At 40.5% G+C, this 13,133-nt stretch overlaps 1 protein-coding gene across 1 annotated transcript in view; it reads right to left on the minus strand.

Annotated features, from left to right (window-relative positions):
• The window catches only part of ATP10B (ATPase phospholipid transporting 10B (putative)), a gene marked incomplete at both ends in the record, with an annotated part of 54,144 nt that overhangs the window by 6,892 nt on the left and 34,119 nt on the right, over positions 1-13,133 (minus strand). The window contains 7 exons of the mRNA XM_082324030.1: positions 1,060-1,185; positions 1,725-1,801; positions 3,002-3,314; positions 6,616-6,800; positions 8,309-8,435; positions 9,171-9,277; positions 9,813-10,398. Of these exons, the coding sequence (XP_082180156.1) occupies positions 1,060-1,185; positions 1,725-1,801; positions 3,002-3,314; positions 6,616-6,800; positions 8,309-8,435; positions 9,171-9,277; positions 9,813-10,398 (1,521 nt within the window). The remainder of the gene's footprint in view (positions 1-1,059; positions 1,186-1,724; positions 1,802-3,001; positions 3,315-6,615; positions 6,801-8,308; positions 8,436-9,170; positions 9,278-9,812; positions 10,399-13,133) is intronic.

The raw sequence follows: 13,133 nt of genomic DNA on the forward strand, positions 1-13,133 counted from the left end.
AGAATACGTTATTTTGGTTAAAGGTACCGTCAGTAGAGAGCTCTGCATTTTACTCTATAAAGCAATATATCTTAAGGGTCTACTTCACACTGATCCACTGTGACACAGCTTTTTAAAAGCCACTAGGTTTCTTTAAGAAAATATCAGAGAATAATTAAGTAAACTGTTCACAGCTCTGAGCACCGGTTCTTAAAATCCTTTTACAAACCGGTTGTCCATGCGGAATCAAAGGTCTCCTGCTCCCTAATGGTACTGGGGAGATAACAGAACAGCAGCATCCCAGTCTGGAGAGCTGTTTCGCGTTGCAAATAAATATCCTTTGAACTCTAAAAGGATGCTCAACCACGAAAAGAAAAAGTTTCCATTTCCACTACAAATTTTAACACTGATAAGAAGTAATCCTTATTCAAAATTATTAAAAAAAATACAGATACTTTGAATTTTAAGTAAATAGTCTTCTATGCTCAGAGCATATTTCATGTCAAATGGACTTGTTTGCACAGTCTTGTAGAAACTGTATGACTATCAGGTTTTTCTACTTTACATTATTCTTCAATCCACAGCTCATTTGCATATACATTAGATTTTTAATAAAAATGCCAGATATGACTTCATCATTACTTGCAAGTGGTTCCTATCAAATTAAATGCAAAAATTCAGAGGTTTCACAGGCAACCAATTCTTAGTTCAGAGTCATCTTCTATATTCTAGCACTAATAATCTGCTCTTCCTTATGCAAATTTTATTTTGAGGCTCATGGGTATTATTAAAGTTTCTTGAACTACCATATGAAAGTTACTAAGCCTTGAGTCCTTTTTCCCTCTGGAATAACGCTATTTTAAAATATATTCAGAACCCATATTTTCCTCAATGCTCTGTGCAGCACATTACTAAGAAGGAGGTAGCATACTATAAACTTGCAAAGTGAAGAAACTGTAGCTTCATAAAAAGAAAGAGAGTATAACCCGCAAAAACCAAAACCAAAACAACCCCCCCCCACCCCAGCCCTGGACTCAACCCTTGCTAGAATGAAAACTTCCAGAATTTTAATAATCTTACCACATTTTTGTAGAAAAAGTAAATCACCATCTTTGCCAGGCGAGCATAACACCAATGTCCGTGGACAAGAAGCAGTTTCTTGAGATGCTTAAATCGGGATATGGCGAAGTCACTAGCCATCACAGCCTTTGGTAAAAAGAAGAGAAGTTAATTTACAATATATCTTTTTCCTGCCCAATATGATGAAATTCGAACAAGGACATTGAAATGATTTCCTACTATTGAATATTGTAGGGAAAAAACCCAAACCCAAATCCTTGAGAAAATAGCTGGAACTTTCTATCTTTGCACAACTCTTCATCTTAGGAGAATGAGGAAGGGGGATGTGTGGGAAAGAATCTGGGGCCGGAAACACTGAAAGAAATCAACAAAACCTGGAAACACAGAGATGATTCAGAAACCAGATGCTAACCTAACACTAGACAGGCATCTGCTAATTTTCCAGGCTTGTGAGCAAACACACGTTTGTCCATGCATGCTAATTGTTGGCTCAAAACACTCTATTTTGGCTGGACCCATTATTACAAACTGCATATTAATTTACAACAGTAATGATGCCAACTTGCATTTTTAAGATGACACTCGAGTATAGGGCTGCTACGAAACTTATTAAGCTGCAAGAGACCATGTGACAAAAGAGAAAAGGAAATAAACTGAAGAGATACCTGCATGCCTTCTTGGCCAGATATTCCAATTCCAACATCAGCTGCTTGAATCATACTCACATCATTTGCACCATCACCTAGAATGGGAAAACAGGAGGGAACAACAAAGGTGCAAGAAAGGGTACTAAATACAAAACGCCTCTATCAGAACAAAAAAAAAAAAAAAACAGCTATGCTGACAAACAAAGGCTATTCTGTACTACCATGCATCTTAACTAGGGTAACTGATACGCAAAGCATCAAGCAATCATGACCTCTGGGCTCTGGTCTTGGTTGGAACATCCTCCTTCCCAGGAGACCTGGATCCACCAGGGCTAAGCCCGACACTGCGACCAGCTGGGTGGTGGCACGGACACCCCGACACAGTCTGCACCTGCACTGTTTTGTATGTTTCTGCTTGGTGAACTCCGTATGCTCAGCAACGTGCTTTGCAGCACCCTACTTCACTGAATTCTCCAAATTATATGATAAATTTGATTGCAGTTGACAATGTAACAAGCCAGTTTCAGGAGTTATTCTGTTCATTTCAACTTGCAGCAGTATGTTAAATACATAACCAAATTTCCATGGAAAGAACAGCCGTGGTTGTTGCCTGCAATGTGGAGATTGTGAATTAGGTTAGCTGGTAAAGCAAAATAAATGAATAGGACGGCTGAAAACTCATATTTTGAACTTTAAGGCAAAGCAAGAAATTTGAAAATACATCAGGCTCTTCCTTTTCTGTTTGGTCCAGAGAGGTGTATTTTTGAGTTTTAAGTCATAAAAATCAATTCTGCAAGGATTTTAGTGGGATCACTTACCAAAAGTGGAGCAGGGAACTCAAAGCATTTCACATTATTTGGAGGTAAAAAGCAAATGAGTCAGTGCTTAATACCACTCTGCAGATAACTCTGTTTTCACCAGTTGGGAAAAAACTGACAGGAAAAGGGCTTTATGGAAAGACAAAACAGTGACTGTTATTGACTGCTTTCCACGCCCAAACCGAGGGCATTCTGGAGGCAATGTGCACGCACATTTATACCGGTGTGCACGAAAGGGACTGCTGGGAGATTCTGAATTTGGAGTGCCTTCATCTTGTTTAAATGGGGGCCAGATTTGCTCAGTGAAAGCTGAAGAAGGACTTTCATACGTTTTTTGATCAGGAAAGACTATTCAGTGCTATTTTCCCACTGTATCTGAGGCTCAAGAAATAGCTCATACAATATATTCCATACATTTCCATAACTCATAAAGAAGCCGCTTCCCCCCCTCTCCTGGGAGTTTCAGGATGGAGATACCTATCGACAGGGTCATGACTTTAAGCTGCCTCCGGACAAGCTTGACCACCATGCTCTTCTGAAGAGGGGTGGAACGGCAGCACAGCACCGAGCGGCAGTGCTTCGTCAGCGCCAGGAACTTCTCCTCCAGGCCCCCCTGGAAGACGATGTTCAGTGTCCGTCCGTCAATCACCAGTCCAAACTCGGGACTGGGGGCCTCAGAGGCTGAGAAAGATGTTGGGATAATGCCAAAAAATTTCCTCCGTGGTTTTTCAACCTCATAATTCTTCCTCACCTCTTCCAAGGTTAAATTCAAGAGAGATTCACACGTTTCCTGTGAGAAAACACAAGTGGTTCTAGAAACAGTTATTTCCATCTCCCTTTACAGCACAGCACTTACAAAGTGTATGTTTGTACAGTCATGCCAGTGGGTTTAAGCCTATCAGATAAACATTAGGGAAAACTGGCTGAGAAATGCACTGATTTATAAGACTGGAGATTATTTCAATGATGTCATCAAATCCTTCAGTGAAAACACTGCGCATCTTATCAGCCAGTTAACTGTAGTAAGAAATTATTTTAAAAGAAAAGAAAATAATCTTCACATCAGGAGGACATATTTGTACTTGCATGCTGAGAGTACAGAAATATAAAAACAAGGAGATTAAAGGAGATTTTAAAAATCTAGTTCACGTATGATGTGAGATATTGCAGCATTTGCTTCCCTCAGAAATAAACTGCAGCAGAGAAACAAGAGGTTCAGATTGTCAAAACTACCCAGTAACTTTGACAGTTTGGCCTTTTCTAAGTCACAAATCAGGTGTGTGTCACAGTTAAGGACAGAAATAAAGCTTCATATTTCTCAGCACTGTGCCTCAAATACAAACTAAGTCTTTCCCCCGTAGCAAATTTGCCTCATTTTGGACCGAAGTCTTCTTTCAGATGCAAGCAACTGGAATTGACTTAGTATCAAATACAAATAGATGTAAGGGCAGCACTTCTACCTCTCCCATACAGATCTCTTAAATTGGCACACCACTATCAGAGAAAAACCAGAATGATCTAAAAGTTATTTTGCTGCCTCTTCGTACTAAAAGTCCTCCTTCTGTGTCATGGCACTGAATACCTGAGGAGTTAATCACTCCCTTTTCTACCTTTTCTGTCAGCTTTATTGAGTGATGATTCACTGCTAAAATGTTATTTTCACTTTATGTTGCATAAGTTACATGTGTAGGATGTTTGCAAGATTTAAATTACACTTAAGTGGGAGGTTCTGGAATCAAATGTACCCCTGACATCTAATAAAAAGCTGCATCTAGTCTGCACACTGAAAACCTCTAAAAAATATTAAAGCATCATCATCATCTTTCTCTGAACAAACCAAAAATTGTAGTGGAAATTCCTGGTTTGTCTTGGCTTGCCTTTTTAAATGAACCCCCCAAACTACCTGCTTGTGTTGGTACTTCCTGGAAGATATTTAATTTTCAGTGCTTGAATAAGCTGCTGGGCTCAGAGGGAAATGAGAGTCCCTTCCCACAGAAGCCAGTTCAAGGGTTAGCTTTCGCAAAATTAAAGGGTTAAACACTTTGTATGTATTATTTGTTTTCCCCCGCTGCTGCCACTTTCAGAAGCAGCGTCCTTGGCTTAATTTTGAAAGGAGGGAGCTAAATCTTACTGTGGAGCAACTCCAGTGCCCGCTGAATGACACGTATGCACGCAAGCACCCGTATGTGCGCAGCTTGCACCTGAGCCTGGATCCAAGGCCGTACAGGGTGCTGTGGGTAAGTGCACGCGCCTGCGTTTCCTGGAGCCAGGGTGGTCCCGCCTGCAGCATCACTTCTCTGACAGAAACCATCTTCTAATTTCCAGCCTAAATATATTCATTCTGCCTTCCGTTAAAGCAGATACGCATATCAAAGGAAATAACCCATTGAAGCAAGGAATGTATTCCGTGCCAAATTCCGTATCATCTTTGCGTGTTTCCCTATTTCCGTGACATAAAGAGAGAGACATTTGCATAGGATTTTATTCTTGTTTGGAGAGCTACTAACTGCACACAAAAGCAGTTAGAAAGTAGGCCATCTAACTGCTCTACACGATTGCCTATCACAAGAAAAACAGTCGGTATTTTAACTATATTTAATTAATCCTCACAATGCCTTTATAGAGAAAGACAAGCTTGTGTCTGTAACCGCCCTTCTGTGGGGAGAAAAACTGAGGCAACTGAGACCAGTGACTTGCCCAGTCACAGAGAGAAGCCCTGCCTTCCCTCCTCCACCCACGGAAAGGCTCGCCTCACGGTACTCCTGTTGCTGCTGCGTACGGGCCACAAGTGTAGGCTGCAGGGAAAGGACAGAGCAGCACACTGGGAGAAGGGCAGCGGCTGCTGCCTGGGGCACCTCCGCGGCCCTCGGGGCTATCGGGGAAGTAAGAGGTCACTAGCAAGAACATAAAGAAGAGGGCAGCACAGCCAGCATTTTGGAGCCTGGTTTTGGGCTTTAGAAATGGTCAGGGCTGACTTCTCCTTAGCAAACAGGTTTGGTTTAGCCATAATGCCTGAACTCGCTCTCCCCTAAATCCATCTCACAAAGCCATCTGTCCCAGCAGGATGCCCGGAGGGATGAGACGCTAGGCTGTGCATAGCAGTGGCCATCCTGCTTTCCAAAAGCAAGGCATGCTTTTCCTGGTACCCTACTTATGTTGCTTCACAATCTGCAAAAGCCAAGGTGGCTTTTCTAAAGCCTTTTACTTTTGCCATCCTTCGTGGCATTTACCCTCTCTGAAAATTAGGACTCTATTTTCTCACTTCCATTCAGATGGTTTCAGGAATAGCCATAGATTGCACCACAGATTGTTCACTGCATTTCAGTGAGTCACAGGAGCTGACAGACGTGCCCTTGAAGTGATTATCCTCATTTTGGAGTATGTTTGGTTTGCCTACTGCCTGACCTTCTTATTGCCCATGGAAAGTCAGGGAAAATCTGTGCACAGCAGTACACGTGCCACCATGGAATGTCAAGAAAGTGACTGTGTTTTTAACCATCCCACAAGTACTGTATTTAGGTTTCCAAGATGGTGAAACGCTGCTTACACAGAAAGATACTGGATTAAATTCTTCACTAATGAATTTCTGATTAAGCCTAATCCTATCAGGGAACACACAACTAGAAAGTTCTGAATTTAATTAAATCTACACCTGCATACTTTTTCCAGACTGATTTACATAGTACTTTCCAAATGTCTTCCTACAGATATCACCTGGAGTTAAAATAACATTGTAACTGAAATTTCCATTGTAAGGTGAAAAGCCAGATATCAGTATTATTAAGGAATCGGGCACTTAAACTGCGTATTACCTTCTTTCTAAAGCTCACTCTTCAGGTAATTTTTTTTTAATCAATATTTTGATTTGGAAAAATGATTGTATTTTAATTGAATAAAACTCTACATAACTGTCCCGCGTTCCAATTCATCCTGTTACATGTGGTCCACAGAGTTTCTGGCCTAATGCTGCTATGTGGGTTTTTGGTTGGCTGATTTCCTGTGCTGAATGCAGCCTAAAGCAAAACAGTACCAAGCTGCAAGACACAAAGAAAGGGAAAGACAGTAAATTCTGCGCATCTCTCTATACTCACCTTATTTTCAGTGTTAATGGTGAAGACAGTGTCTCTTTGGTTCAGGAGTTTACAGGAATATGCAATATTTACTGCTGTTTCCTGTTTGTCTCCTGTCAAGACCCAGATTTGTATCCCAGCTTCTCGAAGAGCCGCAATAGTGTCAGGCACTCCATCTTGCAGCCGATCTTCAATTCCTGTTGCTCCTGGGCAAACACGAAAAGAAGTGAACTAGTTTTCTTTCATTTGGAAATTATGTTGCTATTTGCTTTTTTTAAGGAAAAGTCTTTGACTTTCAATTGTGATCCTGAATTTATCAAGAGCTGAGCCAAGGTAGCGTTCAGCACATAAACACACAGGCACAACCTCTGCATTTGGATTAAGATCTGAATGTGTCAGCAATCAAGTTCTGGCTCTTCATTTTACTCGTTGCTAGAACAATGCATTTCATTTCTTCTTAATAATCCAAAATGACAATGTACTGGCAGAGGAATTACACCATACGCATTTTTAAAGTACCGCATTAAGTCCCATCAAAGCAACCAGGAAAGATGAACTTTGACTATTTAAATGAATGCTATCTCTATTGTCAAGTTAGATGCTTCACCCATCAAAGGGAGAAGAAACGGTACAGTAAGTTTTCTTTTTGAAAAGATGCAAACTTAGAAGCAGATGCCAACACTCATCCTGATGGTAAATCACCATCTGAATGCTACAATACTCCTTATCTCTTCCACTAGAGGTCAGTTTGAAGATGCTGTAACTGTGATACAGCAAAGATAGACACTGATTTAAGCTAAAGGAACATTTTTTGTGAAATAAAGTATGAAAGCACACAGAGCCTCAAGAGTTGGCAAAGGTAACAGATTCTGACAAGATCTACATTACCTCTTATGTGGTTCTGCTTATGGCATTTACTGTTATTACTCTGATTTTTTAAATTGCTGCAGAGATTATGAGGAGCCATAATGCTAATAGCTTGCAATCACAGAAATACAGGATAACAAAGCATGGGCACAGATTGTATTCTCAGAAAGATGAGACGGAAACAACTCTGAAAATCCAAGTCTTAAAGAACAAAATGTTTGGAAACAAAATACAAAAGAAAGCACTGAAGTGCTCTGTAATTTAACGGAATAGTGTCGTTAGATATGACGGTGATGGATGATGCACGAGTGCCAATGAATGTAGGTTTTAACATGAAATATCCTTTTACGAAGTGCAGACAGCAAACATGACAATGCAACAAGAGCAGGAATTCACTAGCAAAAATGCCTGTGTGTGGACAGCAGTTTAAGTTACCGTTTTTTATAGTACAGTTTAATTAGCAAAATTCCCTTGGAATTTGTGCTCAAAACTCAAGTTAATTTATAGTATTTTATAGGTTTGTCTAAGGACACAGACACATGACTGAATTATGGGACCTTCATTATCTACTGTGTCAGCTGAGCCACAGTAACAGCTGATGTACATGTTCTTTGCTCCTGGCACATGATACTTTCAGTACACTTTCTCAAAGTTGCTGCCGCTCAAAATGCATGAGAACTTGTTTAGATACTGTCATTGGACTGTATACCCTAGCCCTGAGATTTCCAAACCTCAGAGGAGGACTTTTTGATATAAATTAGTATAAGCTGTTGTTGGTCTGATTGCCAAGAATATCACAGGAGAGCAAGTGATACTTCACGCAATGGCGATTCTTATTTTTAGCTACCCAGCAAGGTGAGTTTGGTCTCCAGATGCTGCGCTGTCTCCATTAGCAACTCATCTCTGTTGTCAATGGCAGCTTCTGCCTCCCGACGAAAATTGGCCCATTTTTGAAAGTCATCTTCATTCAAGACCTGCATAACACAATTTAAAGAGAGCTCATTTTAAATTTAAATAAGAGAAGTATGCCAACGTTTGGGATCACAGAGACTTAACTCCTACCCAGGCTGGTAGAGTACTGTGTCACCTTTAAAATATCATGAACTTTTCCAAGAGAAGACTACAAGAACTAGTAGTGATGAGAAGAACAGGCCTGCCTTCCTGTTTGTATAAATGGCCTACAGCTGAGACTTAAAAATACGACCTAGAGAAACTCTTGATCACACAGCCCCTAGCTGGGACTCTGAACTGGAACGCGCAGCTTCTGAAGGTTGTTCTACATTTCTCCAGAGCTTGAATGTGTCCTATTTGTTGCACATAGACAACTTCTGTATTAAAGCATCAGGCTACGATGTGCTAACCCAGGCTGAGGGCAAGATTTTTGAAAGCTGAATGCCAAGCAAAACAGAAAAAGGTTGGCTCCCCTGCGGACTTTTTATTTCTTGCTTGGAATCACTGTAGAGAAGGTCAGCTAGAGTTACCGTAAGAGAAACAGAAATGAATGTTTTGAAGCTGACCGAAAATCCATCATCTGCTCACACCGAGGAAAAAGAGGGAAAAAAAGGACTGCAGAGCAGTCAAATAGAGGGACAAAAAGATGGGCTGCATCTGGCTTGTTCTCTGAAGCAGAAAGAATTATACCCATTACATAGATCTATCGACATGTACAGAGCAAAGCTGTAAACAGTATTAGGCTAATGCCCTCCTACCTTCTTAGCTATGCACAGAGTTCGTAGGCCATCACGGGCATAGTAGTCCAGATGCTTCTGTGTTTTTTCTTTTATTCTTTTCATTCTCTTCTCTGCGCTAGTGTCAGCTGTGAAATACAAGGAAAAGATTCCTTATTTTAAGCACAGATCATTTCAGACCTAATGGCCTAAGATTAAAAAAGAGTGGGCATTAGAGAAAACTGGTACTCCAGTATAATAGCAATTCCTTTAAAAGCTCAAAATTGTTAGCTGTGCATAAGCCGAAAGCTTGCTAAAGATCCTTGTTTCCTTTAAGATAACATTACTTGGGTTTCTTTGTTTGTTTGTTTGTTTATGTTACAGCACTCTTGCTGACAAGCTGAAATACAATGGTCAGGCCCTTATGACAGTATTATTGCAGAGTACACAGTCCACAGGGGCTAGTGCTGTCAGTGAATTTTAATCAGCGCATTCCATATTCTAAGCACTACTCAGGTTAAATAAATACCTCAGTTCTGATCTGCAAGGGTAACACTAGAGAAAGCTTATTCTTTTTTTATACTTCTAATGCCTAGATATAATATTTAATGCAGAAAAGAATACTCCAAACTTCTTGTTCTTCTTCGTAGGAGACATAACAGAAATAGCTCACTGGCTAATTACCTTTGGCAGAGTCTTCCAGCAAGTCCATTATAACAGAGTCAGCTCCTTTTGTGTAGACAACAATCTCCTTGGTTAGAGGGTGTCTCACCACTACAGACATCCTTTTCCTCACTGAGTCAAATCCCAAAGTGTAGAGAATATCGAAAGTCAGGAGTGTGCCTTGTGGCAACCGTACAGTCACCTGGTCAGGAGTTCGGGACACTAAAGTAAAACTATATGCCTGGGCAGCATAGACAAGCGCTGCCTCATCCGGGCTCTCAGCCTCGTAACAAAAGTCTGTTGGCAATGAACTGTTAGTCACCGATTTAAAAACCTCATCCAAGGAAGCACTACCAATATGTGTGCTGCCCTTGCCCTGGAGCTCATCGCCTCTACCGCTGGCACAGCAGTCATCGTCATTGTCACAGCAGTCCAATGCAGCAAGATGCTCCTCAGGGTTCTTTGCACTGAAGCTAGTGCCTAGGTCTGAACTAGACTGAGATGATGAAAAAGACTGACTAAGGCTTGCTAATTTTAGCCGTTGGAATAACTGATGAATCTTCTCCAGGGTGATTCCTGAAGGTTTTATTGGTGGTGGGACTGTGACCTAGAAATATGAGAAAACCTATAGTTAAAAATAAATAAATGTGAACTACAAGATACTTTTCAAAACCTCAATATATTTTTCTGTATCTAAATGACGAAAATTAGAAAAGCAACTCCCCCTCCCTTCCTGTTTAACTGTGGTGGGGGAATTCAGTAGAGGAGTCACAGGTGAGCTGGCATCCAAATTTGATGGTGATTTGTATCTCTAACATCTGAAGCAGAGATGGAATCAAGCCCCGTGTAGGTCTGTCAATGGCCTGGGAGATCAGAGAAAACCCAGTATATTCAACATACTTCTTACAGTATATACAATATAAAATCTAAAAAGAAAAGCATAGATACTGTGGTAGCCATAGCTACTCATCAAACATAAAAAGCCATTTTAGGAAGGGATATACACAGGCAGTGAAACAGTAGATAATACACAAAAGGTAAAAGAACTAGAGGAGAATTCCCAAGCAAACTATTTTTCACCATTTCAGGTTTCACTGAACACTGCTCTATGTTGTTAAATGGAAGCATAATCAATTTTCCTCATACACTTAAAGTCAGATTACCCTTTGTCTTGGCTCGGTAGCTGTGGAGACCAGGACCGTATTACAGATGGCAAGGGCAAGAAAAAAGTCAGTAAGGGATGTGGAAGTCTTCATATGGATAAAAGGAGAAAGATTTTCCGTCTGGAGTGCAGCTTCCCTCACTCGCCTCAGCAGCCTGCTATCGGGAGCCACATCCTTTTCCTGGAAGAGAAATTACTTCATGAGGATTATTCCCATTTACCCTTGTCCCCAAGGAGGAACTGTCAACTTGATAGTTTCCTCTTACCTCTTATTGAATTTACACCTAGAATTATGTAAGGTAAATGCCTTTTGTACTTAACATCTAGGGAAAAAAAGATACATTTCTAAAAGCTGCATAACTAGATAATTAGAAGGAAATGAATCTTGAAACAGAAGAAGATTTCAGAATTGCATTTCTTTTGAGATCTACCAGAAAGCAAGAATAATCTATACTGTATCCCCGAACTCTGAAACTGCTGACTACTGAACTAAAGGGCGTTCCAGATGGAAGTGGATTTGGGATCTCCCATTTCAGCATGGGAGCTCAGAGAAGGTGCTGTGCTTGGGTTACAGCAGTATCGCTTTTTGTTTCCAGAGTCATTCTGCTTTGCACCCAGAAAGAGAAGCTGTCTCAAACTGTTCTTCCTCTGTTTTTACAATACGTACATACATACTTCATTTGTTCCTGAAATGTTACAGTAATTTTACTACCACACTCACTCTCATCAAACCTAAATTTGCAAGCCAAACTACTTACCAGTGCCACTCGCCTACAATTTAATCTGATGTAGGGCTATGGGAGTATTACTTTTAATGGAAATTTCATGTTAGCAGAGTCTGGTTTGGATTTAATTCAGGGCCATATTTAATAAGAGCTTCCAAATTTAAAAGACACCTTCCTGTGAACGAACACTTTTGGATGCCATCTTTAAGGAACTGCCAAAGTGATTTAGCTGCTTTCTTGTTCATCTCAGCTATTAACCTCTCCTCCTTCAATCTGGCACGGTTTTCCCAAGTTTCCTAAATGTGCAACAGAAGTCAACCAACCACCTTCACGGCTGTGCTGTGCCGAGCTGAGTATGTTGCATTGCAACTCCTGCTTGCTAAAGTGAACGGTGGTTCTTAAATCATCCTAATAACTGCAAATAAATCTACTGCTCATTTTGCAGCACAGAGCTCAACTGAAATCCAAAAGCGGACCAAGGCTTTGCACCTTCTCCGCTGCAGGAGGCTCTGGTTCCTCTGGTTCAGCGTTTTCATGCTTTTTTGTTTCACATATGAGGAAATATTTTAAGTATAGATGCAGTCCTTTCTCTAGCAAACTGACACTTACTGAGGACAAGCCTGATTTTTTAGTTATCTTCTCAGGTCTCTTAAAAGGAATCCGAGGCTGAAAAGTTAAAGCTGTCATTCTTTAGAAACCCGCTCACAATATTGTACTGCAGCAGACAGTTGCTGTGGGTAACTGTGTGTCTGTGGCCTATACTGTGCTTGCTAAGTATGGCAACCCCAAATAGCTTAACTGGACAATTCCAATGAAGAACACATGTGCACACCCAACTCTCAAAACAGTTATGTTGGGAATTATATGAAGTTCAAAACATGAGTGATTAGAAACTCACTGATTGCTTGCCCAGCTGTTCATGTAATTTCCTCATGCATTGCCACAATCAGAATGAACCCCACGAACCACGGATTATTACACAGGGATCTCAGTCTCTCCTATCCATCATCATCCTACCCAATTTCTTTTGCATCTATATCCTCAATATCTGCCTCTAGTTCACGCCAAAAATGACAATGCGCTAGTAGATATTCCACTTCAGCAGAAACTTTCTGAACTTAGAATTTTCCTCTGGGAAAACAGAAAATTGTCAGGTCAATTATGGCCTCACAGACAGGTTTTAAAAACAAAATAAAACAAAACAAAAATCAGTACTTATCAGAAAAGTTTTTCTCATTTTCTTTTTCACATTCCATGAAAACAGGGCTGACCTGAATTTCCAGCCTTATGGAACCTCAGGAGATAAAAATCCAGACAAACAAGTCTGTTCATTGACCAGCCTGAACATATATAAAACCAAACAAACAAAAAAAAGAAAATGAAATAAAACAGCACTAATTATGATGATCAGTTAAATGTACCACCTTTTCAATGTTAGCACTTCTGTTAGTGAAA

The sequence above is a fragment of the Platalea leucorodia genome (assembly GCF_965183815.1).
Source record: "Platalea leucorodia genome assembly, chromosome: 11".
NCBI lineage: Eukaryota > Metazoa > Chordata > Aves > Pelecaniformes > Threskiornithidae > Platalea > Platalea leucorodia.